The 17,000-nt window shown below is 37.5% G+C and overlaps 1 protein-coding gene and 1 long non-coding RNA gene across 3 annotated transcripts; one reads left to right on the forward strand and one right to left on the reverse strand.

Annotated features, from left to right (window-relative positions):
* Positions 1-394: 394 nt before the first annotated feature.
* On the reverse strand, positions 395-5,301 carry LOC113015081 (uncharacterized). Its single transcript, XR_013904682.1, has 2 exons — positions 3,838-5,301; positions 395-2,554 (listed from the first exon to the last, which is right to left on the reverse strand). It is a non-coding gene; the product is annotated as an uncharacterized LOC113015081 (long non-coding RNA).
* A 1,877-nt stretch (positions 5,302-7,178) lies between these two features.
* LOC113015436 (C-type lectin domain family 4 member A-like) lies at positions 7,179-12,679 on the forward strand. Of its 2 annotated transcripts, XM_080296397.1 has the most exons (8): positions 7,179-7,524; positions 8,033-8,107; positions 9,729-10,024; positions 10,429-10,539; positions 11,496-11,573; positions 11,781-11,932; positions 12,032-12,156; positions 12,409-12,679. In XM_080296397.1, exons 3-8 carry the CDS (start codon positions 9,994-9,996, stop codon positions 12,566-12,568), a joined length of 657 nt encoding a protein of 218 aa, XP_080152523.1. In that variant the 5' UTR covers positions 7,179-7,524; positions 8,033-8,107; positions 9,729-9,993; the 3' UTR covers positions 12,569-12,679. The 2 variants fall into 2 exon arrangements, with proteins under 2 accessions (XP_080152523.1, XP_026013266.2); XM_026157481.2 differs by lacking the exons at positions 7,179-7,524; positions 8,033-8,107 and having other exon boundaries at positions 9,576-10,024.
* The last annotated feature ends 4,321 nt before the right edge of the window (positions 12,680-17,000 follow it).

The following is a 17,000-nucleotide window of genomic DNA, read 5'->3' on the forward strand; positions in this document are numbered from 1 at the left end:
TGAAAAAGTCATGCAAAAACAAAAAACAACCTATTCTTCCCCAGGATGACATCACCATGCTTGAGCTTATCCTTTATTTTAACAGAGTGAACGTACTACTTTATATTGAAGTGTTTTCTTTAGTATTTTTAGTCTTTAGCTCTTAGTTCCAGCTTCTACTTGCATTAGAGTTTATTTGATCTCTTTATCCTGTGTTAAGTTCACAGATCTTCATTGTTTTTGTTTAGTTCCTTTTTTTATTGGTCTCCCATGCATTGTGTTTAGTTTTATTTCTTGACTGTTGTTCACCTTTGTTGTGTTCAACTGTGTTTAGTTTCCCTCCTGTTTCTAATTCCTTCATTACGTCATGTGACTTTATAGTCTCAATTTGTCTGTCGTGTTGCATCAAACTGTGTTCCTCTCTTTTTTCTCCAGTTCTTTTTTGATTTTCCTTTTTTTTTTGTAGTTCTGAACATTGTCTGCCACAACAAAGTCAAATTTTTTTTAACCTCTAGTCTTTTTCAGCAGACTGGATTTTGATGTAATGTAAAGTCGTAAAAACATGAACAGTGATTTGTTGTGACGATATCTTTCATCTCTTAGTTTTACATTTTTGAGAGGCGATAAACCAGATGATTGGGTGGAGGAAATGTTAGAAATATATCCTCCAGTCAGAAAGTGTTAGCTTGATATATCCTGCAAAGTACCCCATAAATCTGTATGTTTCTGAAAGTCAAATATAAAATAAGTTGAGAGTACAGGGAGTACAGTAAGGCTACTTTTATAAAGCTAAAGTCACAAACAATTAAAGCTACCTTTCAAAAATCTCCCAAGCTAGGCGAGTGACTCCAGCAGATCCCAGGAACAACATCTGAGATCTCTGTCAGAGGAGCGCAGTCCTAGGAACAGCTAAGATACTGCGCAGGACCCTCAAGCTCCCAGGCCTCTAGTAGAGGACCCGAGCTTGACAGATAGACCGCCTGTAGGGGTGAGGGGAATTTACAGATATATACATGTGTTTTTTTAAACCATAAACATAAAGTTATGATAAAGTGTAATCTATTAAAATTTAACAGAAAGTTCTTTTAATGTAAACCTGTAAAAAAGGAAGCTGTCACAAGTGTTTCTTCTAAGAAAAGCAATGAGACAGTTTTAAGGCTTATCTGCCCACCAACAGCCAAAGAAATATTTGCAGATAATACCAAAAAATTCTGCTGTTTGCCAAAGTATTAAATGCTAATAAATAATAAAGAATAAAATGGGTGTGTTTGTGATGCAAAACAGCAGGACTGGCTGAGGTCAGGATGTTGAAGCCTCTGCGTTAACAGAGGTACATAGACTGTAAGAATATTCATGTGGTGATAAAGAGGGAGATGCAGTCAAATCTGAAAAACAAAACAGCTTTTTGCAGATTGAAACAGGTATGCAAGGATAAAACAATATTATCTAAACCTAAGTTAAAACAAAACTTTAGACCAGACTAAATGCTTTAACACATGAGTGTATTTGGTAATACTTAGTCCAACAAAGAAGAAACAAACAAGAACAGTGGGGGGTTGACGCTTAGATTTTGTGATAATTTCCTGTGTGGTTTTTTCCGTCAACCACGTTGTTGTCTGATACACAGTTTGCTGTGTTTCCTGTTTGGTTAATGCAGCTGCGGTTCCCACAGCTATCTAATTTACCATAAATTAGAGGAGGAGAATGTTTTCAGTATGACTGTGAATACTGCTTATACAAAAACGATGGGCGACTGTTTCAACTGTGACTGTGGCATCTAAAGATAAAGGTTTTTTTTAAAATTACATAACTATAACAATGTCAATTAATGTCAAGCCCTCACTTTTAGTGTGCTTTGTTTTATTATTAATTAAGATAACATTTACAAATAAACAGACTGCCTTATTGTTGTTTTTGTTGTTGTAGTTTTAGGAAACACTCAAATAATTTGAATTAAGGTGGAAAATCACATAAGGCAATGTCACAGGTAAGGATAGGAGACTCATATACTGCAAAGTTGAATTAAACTTGGATTATCAGTACATCTACTCTGATGGCACACAGTTGTTGTTACCATGCCATGCTTGCTGTATCTTGTCAAAAAAATTTGTTACACATTTTTATGTTCTTGCTGAATGACTGATTTAAAGAACTTTGTTGTTTACTCTTTTTTTTTTTTTTACTTTATTTTAATAGAGAGTGAAATTAACTATGCAACATGGTATAGCCCACATGTTCACAGCTTCCCGAAGTAACCATGATTGAGAATTATACAACATTTGTTTTTTCTTATTATGGTTAAAGAAACATTGATTAAAGTAAAGGTAAATTACATATAGAGCTTTCAGAATAAATATTACAAAATGCTTCACAATAAAAATGCTAAAACATCAAAACAAAAAGTCAGCCAAAAGGTTAAAAAGATGAGTTTTTACTTTCTTTTTAAAAGAACTCACCCAATCCAGAGATCTCCGGCTCAGTGCACAGATGGTTCATCTACTTGTGATGAACCATCTTTTATAGTTGCATTGTTTTCCCTAGCATTTAAAGCTGTCAGTCATCTTAGGGTAAGAGCCTGTGAAAAGAAAACAAAAAGTAAATCCTGAACAACGACCACTGCTTTTTCAGTCACCCTGCTTCTTCCTCTCTGTCTTCCTGGGAGAAAATCCAGATGTGTTGATGTAGCTCAACTGAGCAAAACTATCCCTGACAGAGAGACAGATGGTTTGAGGCTAAGGTGTTGATTTACTGTGGACTGTTGATTTCCAGTGCAGCCAAAACAGAACAGCCTGCAGTAGAGGTTGGGATACTTGTTGGTGTTCCCAGGGCTAAGTTATTTCTTCGCTGATCACTGCCTGCAACTATCTACTTTAAGCAGAGCACTCTCTCTGAAGTCCTTGCTGACTCTGGTGTAGAACAAAGCTAGCTCATCAACTGGGAATCTCCACCAAACTATTAACCACTCATCTTTCAATCTTTGCCCTAAACAGACAACAGCTGGCTACCATTACACATCAGACTGAGCCAATTCATTTCATTATCTATGGAAACCACCCTGAGTACGCAGAGTTCTTTGTTTTTTCTGCACCTCACAAATCTGATCCTAGAAAATCCCTGGCTAGAAGGACACAACCCACATATAAGTTGGTCGGAAGAAAGAACTAAGTTGAAGTTTGTTTTTCCAGTCAAACCGCTTACAATGAGCCCTGCTAACTCAGTCTCTGGGCCTGCTGAATGTGAGTCACCTAATCTTTCTCTGATCCTCAGCAGGACCATGCCCAATAGCTGGCTTTTTGTTGAGTAGAAAGATAAAACTCTTAGACCATGTATTTGACTAAATCAGATCACTAGAGGAACAAGAAGTGAAAAGACGTTTTTGATAAACACGAGGACACTTTGAGTACTTGGTAATATCTTTTGGTCTAACAAATGTGGCTGCAGTATTCTAAGCCTTATTTAATGAGGTCTTCAGAAATTTCCTGAATGTGGTTGTTTTTTGTTTTTGTTTTACCTTGACAATACTATGATTGTTTTCAAGGATCTATATCACCTTACTTCTGTTTCAAGAAGGTTTTCAGGAGAAAACCTTCACCCCAAGCCTTCACCCCCATTAATAGTTTGTTGTAAAGGTCAACGCTTCAGACTCTGGGGTGGGGGCAATCTTCTTACAGTACCGTACTGTAAGAAGAAAGTAAACTACACTCGTGCACATTCTGCACATTCTACTCATAGTGATCTGCTAGCAGTTCAACTAGCTTTCGAAGAATCATCCAAATTTGTCATATCTTCAGTCACCTACAACATCTCAATTCCAGGCAACCTAGACTGTAATGTTCTTTGGCAAATTCAATGACTTACCGTTCTGGTTCCTGTATTTCTGTAGAGCTGACCTGGGAAAATGAAGATGTCATTCAACAGGCTCAGCAGAATGAACATGATTCCAGAATCAGCTTCACAAACCAACTGTATGTCCTGTCTTCAGTCCACTCACAAGTTATCCACTAGGTCCACACCATCAACTTTACCTGCCATCCAGGAGTAAGCCACATTCTTTCATCCTCAATTGGCAAGGTTATAAAGGAACACAATCCAGAATGCTCAGTTTGCACAAGAAGTAAGAGCAAATCTCAACCAATCGCAGGCCTGTTACAGCTACTGTGTATACCTAGCTGCCCATGGTCATGCCAATGCGCCAATAATAAATATTCAAATGGGCAAAAACACAAGTCTTTCAAAATGAACTGCTCATTGGTTTCCATTTTAGAAATTGCAGTGTTTAAAGTTTAACTGCATACAACATCTGTCAAAAAACAAAAACTAAACCCTTCGATTGTATGTACATGCCATACTGAAATTATTTTTTTTAAAGAAAACATTTTCTGAAATGCAAAAATATATAAAGTCAAAAGTCAAAGTCAAATTAAATAAAATGCATAAGCAACCTAAACTAACTCTGTCTTCTTGGAAGGCTTTCTGATATTGATAGGAGGTTTTTATGCTGCTAAAAAAAAAAAAAGATGTTATAATGGTGCAGACATTAATTAATATTAATAATAATTCAGTGTCCAACTTAACAGCCTTCAGGTCAGTGGCTCAGAGTTTTAATGGCCCATTTACATTTTTACTGGCTTGTGAAAAAAGCTTTTATTTTTATACTTTAAAATATTAATGCAATTTAATTAATAAAATACTTTATATTATTTTATTATTTCACATTCAATTCAAAACATGTTACAAAACCCTTGAAGTTAATATGGCCTAGTACACCCCATGCCCCCCTTTAGACTCACCCCTGTTTGCTGCAGGTATCACTTCCATGTAAAATAGGACGGCTGCCTCAGCCTTTAGCGAGCTGTATAATTTAACCAGTCTCGTATCAGTTAACAGTTCACCTGCATATTTTATTACAACTTCGGGAGACTTGCTGCAGATTTTTCTCTATATAAAACAAACGGCGGTGGATGGAGCAGCTGCAAAGTTCGCTTTTCTTTGCGTCGGAGTGTGTTGATCAGGCGCTTTGATGGAGGACTCACGCTCGGGTTTTGTCAGTAAAGATTTAAATGATGATTACAGGAACAGCGCTGCTGTTTTGGACGCTAAAAACACGTTTTCTTTCACTCAGCCTGAGCTCAGCGTCTCGGTAAGGGTCCGCCTCTTTGCTCTTCACGGTGTGTAAACAGACTCCGGCTCCACGTTCAGCTGTGCCAGCGTCATCGTTACTGCCATAACTCATCATCGTTGTGTTATCAGTGTTTCTGTTTAAATGTGCAGGCTGTGTGGGCTTGTTGTTGTCAGACTTTTTATTCACACGTTTGCATTGCACGTCTGTTTTTAGTCGCAAATGTGGATGAAGCACTCGTGTTTACATCGTTTAACACATTTGCCGTGCTTTAAAGGAATAATTATTCAAATTATTTGACTAGTCGTTACAGCGCTACTAATGATTAAACGTGTTTTCTAGCTCCATGATATTTACAAGATATAACAGATTAAAAAGACAAAATACAAACAAAGTTAGCAAAAGGCAGTTTTAAAAAGATGTGTTTTTAGCTGTTTTTTAAAAGTAATCAATGAATCAGCGGATCGTAAGTCCTGAGGAAGGGAATTCCACAGTCTGGCGGCCACAGTAGCAAAAGCTCTATCACCCCTAGTTTTCAGTCTCGTATACTGAATGACAAGTAGGCCCTGACTACTCGACCTCAGAGACCTACTAGGGGCATAGGGCTGTAAAAGTTCAATAATATATGGTGGTGCTTGTTGTTGAAGAGCCTTGAAAGTTAAAACCAAAATCTTAAACTGGACTCTAAATTCAACAGGAAGCCAATGTAACTGCATGAGCAACGGTGTTATATGTGAAAATTTAGAAGCTTTCGTCAAAAGTCTTGCTGCAGCATTCTGAACGATCTGCAGACGCTCCAAAGAACCTTTATTTAAACAAGTAAACAGGGAATTGCAATAGTCCAGTCGTGAAGAGATAAAAGCATGAATAACAATCTCCAGTTCGGTATAGGATATAATAGAGCTCAATTTAGAAATATTTCTTAAATGATAAAAGCAAGACCGAACAAGAGATTTAACATGACTATCTAACGTAAGAGCAGGATCAAGGATAATCCCTAAGTTCCTGACAGATGGTTTTACAAACGTTGAAAGAGGACCAAGAGCATTTATTATACTGGGTATATGTCTATCTGGGGCACATAAGAGGACTTCGGTTTTACTTTCATTTAGTTGGAGGAAGTTTTCAGCCATCCAGCCTTTAATGGTTTCCAAGCACACATTTAAAAGCCGCAGCTTAGAAGCCTCTTCCGGTTTAAAAGATATATAGAGTTGGATATCGTCTGCATAACAATGGTAACAAATATCCTCAAAAGGGCTCAAAATGTGCTGAAGAGGGAGTAAATAAACTAAAAACAGTAATGGCCCTAGCACAGAGCCTTGTGGCACACCAAAAGACAGGGACGCAGAAGATGATCTATACTTAGAAACTGCCACAGAAGAATATCGTTCAGAGAGATACGAGTGGTCTCCTTGTATGAAGATTCATCCCACATTCCATGTTTCCTAGAAAAAAAAACAATAGATTACAGTAACAATCTTTCTATATATAATAGTAAACATTTGGTCCCACTTTTGGTTTGCCCAAGATTACTCAAACAGACCAAGGTACTGACTTTATGTCTGAAGTATTTGATTAGATACTGAAGCTCCTGGCTGTGAAGCATCAAGTCTTTAGTGCATATCATCCAGAAAGCCAGGAGGCACTAGAGTACTTCCACCAAACTCTTAAGACAATGTGGCATACCTACTGCTTTAGAACTGGTACGGAATGGGATGAGGGTATATTCTCTTGTTTTTTGCAATCAGGGAAATGCATGTTTTAAAACTTAAGGTTCTGTGTGGGAGGATCAGGGTTTTTGTTGTTTGTGTTTTTCCTGTTGAGACCTTTATGCAGAGACCAGTGTGCCCAGGAGGAAGGAAGATACTCCGTTTTTGTTTCGTGTGAGTAAGTCGGCCATTTGGCTCACGAGGATAAATACGTCAAACAAGGATAAATATGTTGAAGGATGTTGTGTCCATGTTTAAAGGGAATGTGCACTGATCAGGCATAATGTTATGACCAGACAGGTGGTCAACTGACACATGACAACATGCATTTAGAAGCAGGAAAAATGGGCAAGATGGCTAGATGACTACATCTCCAAACTGCAGCTCTTGTAGGTTGCATGCTGGTTCCGATACTAAGGTGTCAGAATACAGAGTGCATTGCAGTTTGTTTTGTTTGGATCTGGATAGTCACAGACCAGTCAGGGTACCCATGCTGATCGCTATCCACTTAAAGCACCAACAATGGGTATGTGAGCTTCAAAACTGGACCACAGAGCACTGGAAAAAGGTGAATGATGAACCACATTTTCTTTTACATCAAGTGCATCGCTTACCTGGGGAACATGTGGCACCAGGATTCACTATGGGAAGAATGCAAACCAGCAGAGGCAGTGTGATGCTTTGATCTACTGGGACACCGTGGCTCCCGCCATCCATGTGGGTGTTACTGTGACACATACCACCTACCTAAGTACAGCTGCAGACCATGTACACTCTTTAATGAAACTTCTGTGACTTCTTTCTACAGGATAATGTGCCCTGATATAAAGCCAAAATAGTTCAGCAAAGATTTTAAAAGCACAAAAATGAATTCGAGGTGGACGTGGCCTCCGAATTCCCCAGATCTCAATTTAATCAAGCATTTGTTGGATGTGCTGGACCATTAAGTCCAATGCATGGAGGCTCCGCTTCCCAATTTAGCTGTTGTTACCATCTTGGTGACAGAGACCACAGCAAATTTTCAGGGGTCTAGTGGAGCTCATGCCTTGAGCTTTCACAGCAGTTTGGCAGCAAATGTTAAATAAAATAAAAAATAAGACTGCTATTTAAAATGATGAAGACTTTTGAGGAATCTCTTTTAAATAATGCAAAGATATTTTTTCTGCTGTTTGTCAAAGCGTAATTTAAACATGAATGTTTACAGAATAAATGTTTTGTGGTGCAGAAACATCTGGATTACCTTCGAAGTCAGGATATTGAAGCTTCTGCAATATGAGCCATCCACAGAGCTTCATACAAGGTACGAACATTAATGTGGTGATAAATCAACAGGAACCTGAAGAAGAGGGAGCTTCATTCAGATTTGAGTAGTCACTTCAACCCCACAGTCTGAAAAAAATGCTTTTTGCAAAATTATAAAGTCTGAAAAAGGAAGTATTTGTGGTAAATCAGCAGTGATTGGACATCATAAATCTGTATGTGTCTAAAAGTCAGTTCAAACTGTAAAATAAGTTGAGTAGTGCATTTAAACCTTCCTTCCAAAACTGTTTAATAAAAATAAATTAAATATAATAAAATAATTGTGAACAATATTTGTAAATTGTGTATGCAAACTTCCAGAAAGGTCATGGATACAACTGTGAGCTGGAGATGTGCAGTTTGAGAAATTATGGTGAACACTGTGATAATTTTTTCCTGCCCTGAGTCTATTGAAATTAAAGATGTCTAAAATAATAATAATGAAAAACATACATCTATTTAAAAAAAAATAAGGGACAAACGCAGATTAATAAAACATTCAAAACTCCCCCAAAAAGATACACAGATAGCACAGATGAGCAAGTTATTTAAGCAAACCAGCATTTGAGATCTCATCTGTATGAAATCAGACTAACTAAATATGGGACTAGCATAGCTTAGGTGAGCTCAGTGATACTGAAAATAATTTGTTTCATCGTTTTAAATGAAAGAAAATAAAACTGTTACTGAAAAATCCTCATCCTATTACATTTAACAGGAAGTTAATTTATTAGAAAACAGTAAAAACATTTATTTATTAAATTATTTACTAAATAAATTTTTTTTTTAAAGAGACTGTCTACTAGACTTTCATGAAATATCCAAAAAATACCACAGAAGGATGTTTTTCTGCCATTTTTTTTAAAGCTCAAAACATGAATACTTGCAGAATAAATATTTTCATGATATCACATCTGCATGATGAGCCGTCTGCAGAGCTACACATAAGGTATGAATATCAGTGTGGTGTTAAATTAATGCAGGAATAAAACAACACCTGAACCTAAAACTTAAAGCCACATTCAATTTTTCGACATAGCAGTGAATGTGATAATATTTAACCCAAAAAAGAAGAAAGGAAAAAAAAGGAGGAACCACCTGTTAGATTAGGTGATATTTTCACATTTGGTCTTTATCTATAAAAGGTATTGTTTCCTGTGGCTGTGGTTCTCACATTTGGTGTTGTGAGAAACTTCTATGCGATAATGTGAGAAAAATTGTAATACTTGAAAAACACAACCCTAGTATGACACAAGGGTTAATGTCCTTGCAGCTGCACAACGCTACAGTATGTTAGGAATATATTAAATGTGTGTATAGTGCTAAACAAGAAAGACAGAAACATGTTTTCAACAACAGCCATAAAATGTACTCTTATTGTTAAACATACAGAAACTACTCTCCTGTTCCACTTTATATATTTTCAAGTGAAATTAAATGAAACCATCAGGGGTTAATGATGAGATCACAGGTAACAAAGTTGATGAGAACCAACAGTGATTTTACAGAGTTAGTCAAGACTGACCAACAGCTTTGTTTTGTGTTTGTTTTTTTCTTTCTTTATAGAAAAATAAAAGATGGCTGAATACCACTGATACAATTTTGAATTTGTCTTGAAATAGATGAGCTGCGCTGTAGATAGACCCTCCTCCCCATCCTTTAAAGTCACCAGGAAGTTTGTTTTTTTTAACAGAGAGCTGTGAAAGGTCTTGTGCTTCATTTCCTTTTGAAAAGCCTGAGGTGAGGGTCGCAGAGGTGAAGCTTGATGCTTAATTTTCTATAGATATTGAAGGAATTGATTAAATGATTAGCACCAGTTTGCTGTTTTGTTATTGTGATTCAGACACAGGTGGACTAACTCTGAAGTCGGGAGCTTGAAGCCTCAGCATGATGAGCCGTCCACAGAAATACATAGAAGGTAAGAACATTAATGGGGTGGTAAATCAACAGGGAGGAGAAAATCTACACTTTTTATGAACAATGCTGTTTTCATAGAACAACGTGTTCTGAAATTAAACAATACTCTTTTAGGTGAAATATCTTAAGTCTGTATTCTGGGTTTTATCACAGAAAAATATAAAAACCTCATTTATGAAGAAAAAGAATAAGAAAGTCAACCATATTGTTATGTAACATAAACTGTGTCATGTTTCTCATTGGTCTAATCCAGCTCTGATTCTCACCTGTTTAAAAAAAAAATCATTTTAAACAAGACAAACACAAACACATATCTTTACAGCATTCCTCAACTGCACTACAGTTAGCACTATTTATTAAATGTTTACGTACTTGTGTGTTCACTTTCTGTCTCCTCTGAATCAGGTGAAGCTCTTCACTCCCAACATGCAAAATCAAACAATGCGTTAAAGCTCAGAGTGGCCGTGCTGGTTGTCTTTGTTCTCCTGGTATCGGCTCTCGTGGTAATTTATCTCTGTGAGTTTGTAGTTCTATTCATGTAGCTTTACTGATAAGTGTCTGATCTACTGTAAATTGATTATCAGAATGTTTACTATAAAATTGTGAAGAAAACCTTAACTTATGACTTTTTAATTAATCTGCATCATATTTAATCCTTTTATTTTAAAATCCAGGCTTCAGGACAAATTTTCCAGAATTTTAATTGAAAAGAAAATAAATTTTAACAGTAATTTAGCTGTTAAAGTCCAGCGAGCTATACAATCACCTGCTTAATCACCTGCATCTTAACCAACACGTGCACTTTATTACAGTTAATTATTTATTTATTTAAGGTTAATAAATCCATAACATTACATAATTTTGAGTTATAACATCATTAATAAATTGGATGTATGGGAAAGTCATTCATAAATGTGTTTTACTCTGAGGTGGAACTATGCATTTTAACACAATGGGTTTTTTTGTAATTCATATGTTAAATATATGTAATTGATTATTTTTATTTGTAACCTATAAATTAAAAATCATAATTAAACTGCAGCTCAGATATTCTTCTTTATGAGTCTTAGTGTGCTGTCACCGTCAGTGGAAGAAGAATATCTGACATTTGTTTTTAAACAAATTAAATATATGACTTTTCAGTATACTACATATATATAACAACTATATTTAATTAGAAATAATCATCATTTTACTATACAGTTCATGAAACAGTTTTTAAATGGTTGTGCTGTGCGTTCAGTTCAGTAGCCATGTTACTCTACTCTCTGTTTATATAGATATATTTTTTACCTGCATGCTACCAAAACCTCCTCAAATGTGATCAAAATTGGGACAAATTTACTGACATAAGAGAAGTTCTAGTAACAAAGATCTTCTCCTTGGCTATAGACTCTGCAACTTAAATGCAAATGAAACCAAAAATGTTACTGACTGATTTGCATTTTTTCTTTTTTGTATTTTTTTATAAGTGTTTGAGCTTTTGAAAACCAGGGAAATGCTCAGAAACCTTGAACTGAAGCAGGTAACTGTAAAAACTGATGTCACAGGTAAGAATATGAGACTCCTGCTTATTGTACTAAACCTTTGTTTGTTTGTGACCTCTGGAATTTAATCACTAACACAAAATATTAGTATTATTAAACTTTGCTCATTGTTTTTTTTTTCACAACATCCTAAGCAGGAAATATTTTCATACTTACAACCATAAACATGATTTCTTCCACCTGCCTGTCTTTGATGTAATTTCTTCAAAGTTGAACCATATTACAAATGTGAAGATGGCTGGGAGCAACACAGAGGAAAGTGCTATTATTTCTCCACAAGAAAATCATCCTGGGATCAGAGCAAAACTGAATGTAGCACTAAAGGAGGAGGCCTGGTTAAGATAGACAGCAGCGAGGAGCAGGTATTAAACACTGCTGCAGGTTCATGTTCTCACCCTCATGTTTCGTCATCCCAGAACAGAAAGTTTTACAAAATAATTGAATCATTTTTTTTCATTTAGAGTTTCTTGGGGAAAAATGTTCAACAAAAAACGACGGGATATGACGACCTTTTCTGGATCGGCCTGACAGGCTCAGCAGAAGAGGGCAAATGGTTGTGGGTGGACAGCTCACCACTGAACGAAAGGTTTGATTCAATCCAATTACATTATATTATATATTACATTTCATATAGATAGATAGATAGATAGATAGATAGATAGATAGATAGATAGATAGATATGTATATATATGTATATATTCACAATAACAGTCACCTTAAAGGTGCTTTATAGTGTAAGGAAAAGACACTAAGATATCCAACAATCAGACAATCTATTAGCGACATTTGGGTGACCCCGTTTTACTGTGACTGCTCTTTTTGTTCTTCATCCCTTAGGTTGACATTTTGGAAGGATCAAGAGGCAGATGATTTGAGTGGAGAAGATCCCGATGGAGACGACTGTGTGGGGATGGGGCCAATGTATTGGTTTGATAATTCCTGCAAAGTACCACAAAGAAGTATTTGTGAGAAACCGGCTTTGATTCTGTGTGGTTAAATTTCAGTTCAGGAACAACAGTATGAGCAGACGATATGCTGCAAACATTTAAAGACATCCAGAAATGTTTAATGAAAAAAATACTATATACACTGTTTATAATGAAATACATTTTAATAATTATTCTGTGTCTGATTTTCTTATTCATGTATTATGTGCTAAAAGAGCAACATCACCAGCCTTCTGTCATAATTGTGGTTTGATATTTGACCACTCTTTTATGCAGAATTGGTTGAGTTAATGTAAATTGGTTGGTTTCATGGTGGTGGCCTTCAACCTCTCGGCAACAGCAAGGGCCGGTGTTTAAGACGGCTGGGGGTGTCCCCAGCGGACCACTGCCGCAATTTCCAGGGAGATTGGATGGGGTCAGAGGATCTGCCCTTTGCCTACACCAGGCAGCTGCACAACACAGTGGCCAGGTGGCTGCAGCCCGGTCCCACAGAGTGAGAAGCTCGTCTGCTGGATATGGCAGTGCTTGTGGAAGGGCTCCTGGCAGACACCGGAATGGGTCCACTGCCACCATCTGGCCTGGATATCATGGTAAAGCGGGCAGAAGACCACAGAGGATGGGCTGTTGGAGCAGCTGAATCAGAATTTAAAGTCCATGATTCATAAATTCATTCACGAGGACAAACACAATTGGGATGGCTGGTTAGACCCTCTGTTGTTTGCAATGCGGGAGGTTCCCCAGGCCTCCATGGGATTTTCTCCCTTTGAGTTAATGTTTGGCCAGAAGCAGCAAGGGTTGTAGGACCGAATTAAAGAAACCTGGGAGGAAGGTTTAAGCTCAGCAAAAAATGAGACTCAATACCTTGTGGACCTGAGAGCAAAGCTACACACTTTGGGGATGTTGTCACAATAAAATTTGCTGCAGGCCCAAGAATGTCAGCAGCGGCTGTACAACAGAGAGTCTAGACCAGAGGTCTCCAACTCCAGTTCAAGAGAGCTACTGTCCTGCAGCTTTTGGATGCATCCTTGTTACAATACACCTGAATCAAATGAATGGCTTGTTACCAGGCCTTTGCCAAACTTGATGGCATTCCAAAGAGCTAATTCAACCATTTGATTCAGCTTGGTTGGAGTAGGGATGCGTCTAAAAGCTGCAGGACAATAGCTCTCAAGGACTGGAGATGGAGACCCCTGGTCTAAACTGTAGGGTCTGTAGGGCTGTGCCTGTGGGAAATTGTTCAGAGAGAAAACTGTTCAGAGAGAATTGGCTAAAATGCTGAAAATGGGGGTAATAAAAGAGTCCTCTGTCTGTAGAGTCCAAGGGAAAGAAATTAAGCTAATATGGAAAATAAAGCACATTTTTCTACTTCATCAGTACTCTCACTACAATTCTGGATCAAATGAAGGCTTTTCAGTGAGCTTTTAGAAGAACATAATAATAGTGGATTACAATTTCCAGCCTAGAAGTAAATAAATAGGTTCTCAGCATGGGTGATGGGTTTTACTGTAGGAATTAAAAGTCAAGTTTTAAAGGGCCCATTTTTTCCATGTGTGTGTATATACACAGCAGATATACAGATTTATGTATGTACAAAAATTTTGAAAGTGCTGAAAATGATTTAGGCATGTTTAAATGCACCGTGCTACCACTGAGAGGTTTTTTACCCCATCCTCCCCAGTCATGGAAAGTTAAGGTTTCACCTGCACTGATGAGAAGAACCAGAGTGGTGATTGTGTGCATTGGGTGTCATGCGACCAGTTTCACGTGCACATTCGAATGCACATGTACAAGAGTGTGCACTGATTAATTGATTTCAATTCTGCTTGTTACTAAAAGACCAAAAATATGGTCCCACTAAAATCTGGCTCAGGGTGGGGCTGCGCAGGGCACACAGCAGGCTCTGGTGGTGGCTGATTCTCAGCACAAGAGAGCAGGCATAGTCTCGAACAAAGACGCTGGCAGTGTGGAGCCCACAGCAGGTGGCAGCGTTGAGAACTCAGCAGACACCAGGAAACAAGCTGACACAGGAGGCTGGGGTGGCACGGCTGAGCTCCCAGTTGATGCAGGAGGCAACACTGGTCCACAGCCCTCAGAGTGCCGGTGGTTGGCTGGAGCCTCAAACTAAGTCTCTGTGTAGGCCATTACATAGTTTCAGTCTCTGGCAGAACCAGGTTAGCAGCACTTCCAACAGCCTCAGAAGTGGAGAGCTTGGGAACATAATAAGCAGTCTTTGTAAGTGAGTTGAGAGTTTCTGGGTTAGCAGGCTGGGAAACATCAACAGTCTTTCTTTTCATTTTCTCCAGCTTGGGGAGATAATAAGGAGAAAAGTTGTTGTCACTTACCCCAGAGCAGTATTCTGATGCTCCGGAATGGGCCACAGATGGAGCCACAGATTCTGGTAGAGGTGAGAAAGCGCCGTTTCCTTCTCAAATAAGAAGGAGAGGACACTGGAAGAGCAGTGGAGACACAGGAAGAGGAGGTGGCTGACTTTCAATCTTTCCAATTTGACTTCCATTTTTTCCACTGACTTCCAATCATTCACTATGAAAGACAGGAGGTCATGATCACAGAATATATAAAAGAAAAGATTGGTCTCTTCTTGTCTCTTGTGTTGGACTGAGGCCAGACTGGACACCACAGTGACCCACCATCTCATTCTGCCTTAAAAAGTCGTATTAAACAGTTGAACATGCAGTTTTTGACATAACATCACAGAAAACGTAGTTGTATGCCTCCTTGTCAATTACAGTTGCAGAATAGCGCCACTAGGTGGTGCCATCCTCCTTTTGTTGCGTTAGGCTGAAACAAAAAAGGGTGTACTACTAAGAGAAATTAATAGATACATAAGCTATGCCACTATTTATTTTTATTTTATTATTTTCATTATTTATTTATTTTATTTTATTTTTTGATGGGGGTTGATTGAACATTCAGTCAACCCTCAGCAAACAGTCACAGAACATTTCCCGAATGTTCCCTTGCACTCTCTGCAAGTAGCAAACTTCCCCATAGTACTGGCACTTTTTTTTCCAAGAAGACATTTTATTCAAATGTTCAAGAATGTTTGAAAAATCTTTCAGATAGTTGTAGATTGATGATATGATATCTGTGAGATATAATATTTTGCTTTCTTTGTGACATTTGAGAAGAAATGACAGAATCAAAGTCAACAGGAAGTTATTTTGCAATCAGTGTTTTGCCATATGAGTTTAAAATGTTCTCTATCTGATCAAATTTAGTCCAACAAAGATGAAACACAAAAGAAAGGAGGGGCTACCTCTTTCTGTGCATATTTAAGATTATGTGATAACTTAACGTGTGGTTAGCTCAGTCAACCATGTTGTTTTCTGATACACAGTGTGTCAGGTTTCCTGTTTTGTTAATGCAGCAGCATTTGACACAACTATCTGATTTACCATAAATAAGAGGAAGAGAATGTTTACAGTAAAATAACTTGGTACTGTGTGCAAACATCATGGCCAACTTATAGTTTCAGTGTTCTGATTAAGTTTAACTGGGAAAAAAATGAAGAAAACCTACAAGACAGATGTTTGTTTTATCAAATATCGGACTTCACGCTGTTTTCCTGCATGCAGCCACAGCCTGCTCAAATGTTTTTGGTTAATACAATACAGTATCAAACATTTTGTCTCTAGTTAAACTCCAAACTCAAACGTTTTTGTGTGACACTTTTCCAAGGTCTGAATTGAACTTGCTGAATGATTGATTATCACTTATTACTTTAACCCCTTTCACGCATAGTGGTTACTACAGTGAACAGCTATTCAAAGGCTGTTTTCTTGTATTTGTGTCAGTATCGATGGTATACTTGCACACACCACTACATTGGACACTGATGTGTCACTCCATACCCTGCCACCCACTCCAAAGGTGATGTTATCCATCTAAGTGGACATGTAAAAAATACACTTTTGAAAAGTTTTTAAAAAAATAAAGTTCAAAAATCTTTTTTTTTTTTTCATGCCTAAAGATGAATAAAAATACTTAAGAACAAAATCCTGATTGAGGTCTGATTTCCTGTCTGTTCACCTTTATTGTGTTCAGCTGTGTTTAGTTTCCCTCCTGTTTCCACTTCCCTCATTACCTTGTGTAATTTTGCATTTGTTTGTTGCATGTTACTGTGTTGGTGTCTTTTTTTATCCAGTGCTTTTTTGAATTTTGTTAAGTTTGTGTTCTGAACATTGTCATCCACAATAAAAGCACGTTTTTGGTTAACCCTTTAAAGCCGGTAGGAGCGGGCACACTCTGTTTTGCGTAACTATTTTTAAATCCCGGTAGCTCTGCAACCATGTAAGCTAGTGCAATAATTTTTAACTTATGAGCCTATACTGGTGTTTTTAAAAGTTATGTTTGACTTTCTGTGTCGTTTCTGGGATGCTTAGGACTCATATTGCACTGCTGGAAATAGTTTATTTTGATGCATATGCTGTTTTTTTGCAAATTTGCATTATAATATTTATT

This window comes from Astatotilapia calliptera, chromosome 22 (genome assembly GCF_964374335.1).
Source record: "Astatotilapia calliptera chromosome 22, fAstCal68.1, whole genome shotgun sequence".
Classification (NCBI taxonomy): Eukaryota; Metazoa; Chordata; class Actinopteri; order Cichliformes; family Cichlidae; genus Astatotilapia; species Astatotilapia calliptera.

What these genes read in the sequence shown, in the direction of transcription:
- LOC113015436 (XM_080296397.1), top strand. Translation starts at nt 9,994, where the DNA reads ATGATGAGCCGTCCACAGAAATACATAGAAG. An exon ending in TCTCGTGGTAATTTATCTCT is followed by an intron (nt 10,540 to 11,495) that starts GTGAGTTTGTAG and finishes TTTTTTTATAAG; the next exon opens with TGTTTGAGCTTTTGAAAACC. An exon ending in AGCTCACCACTGAACGAAAG is followed by an intron (nt 12,157 to 12,408) that starts GTTTGATTCAAT and finishes TTCATCCCTTAG; the next exon opens with GTTGACATTTTGGAAGGATC.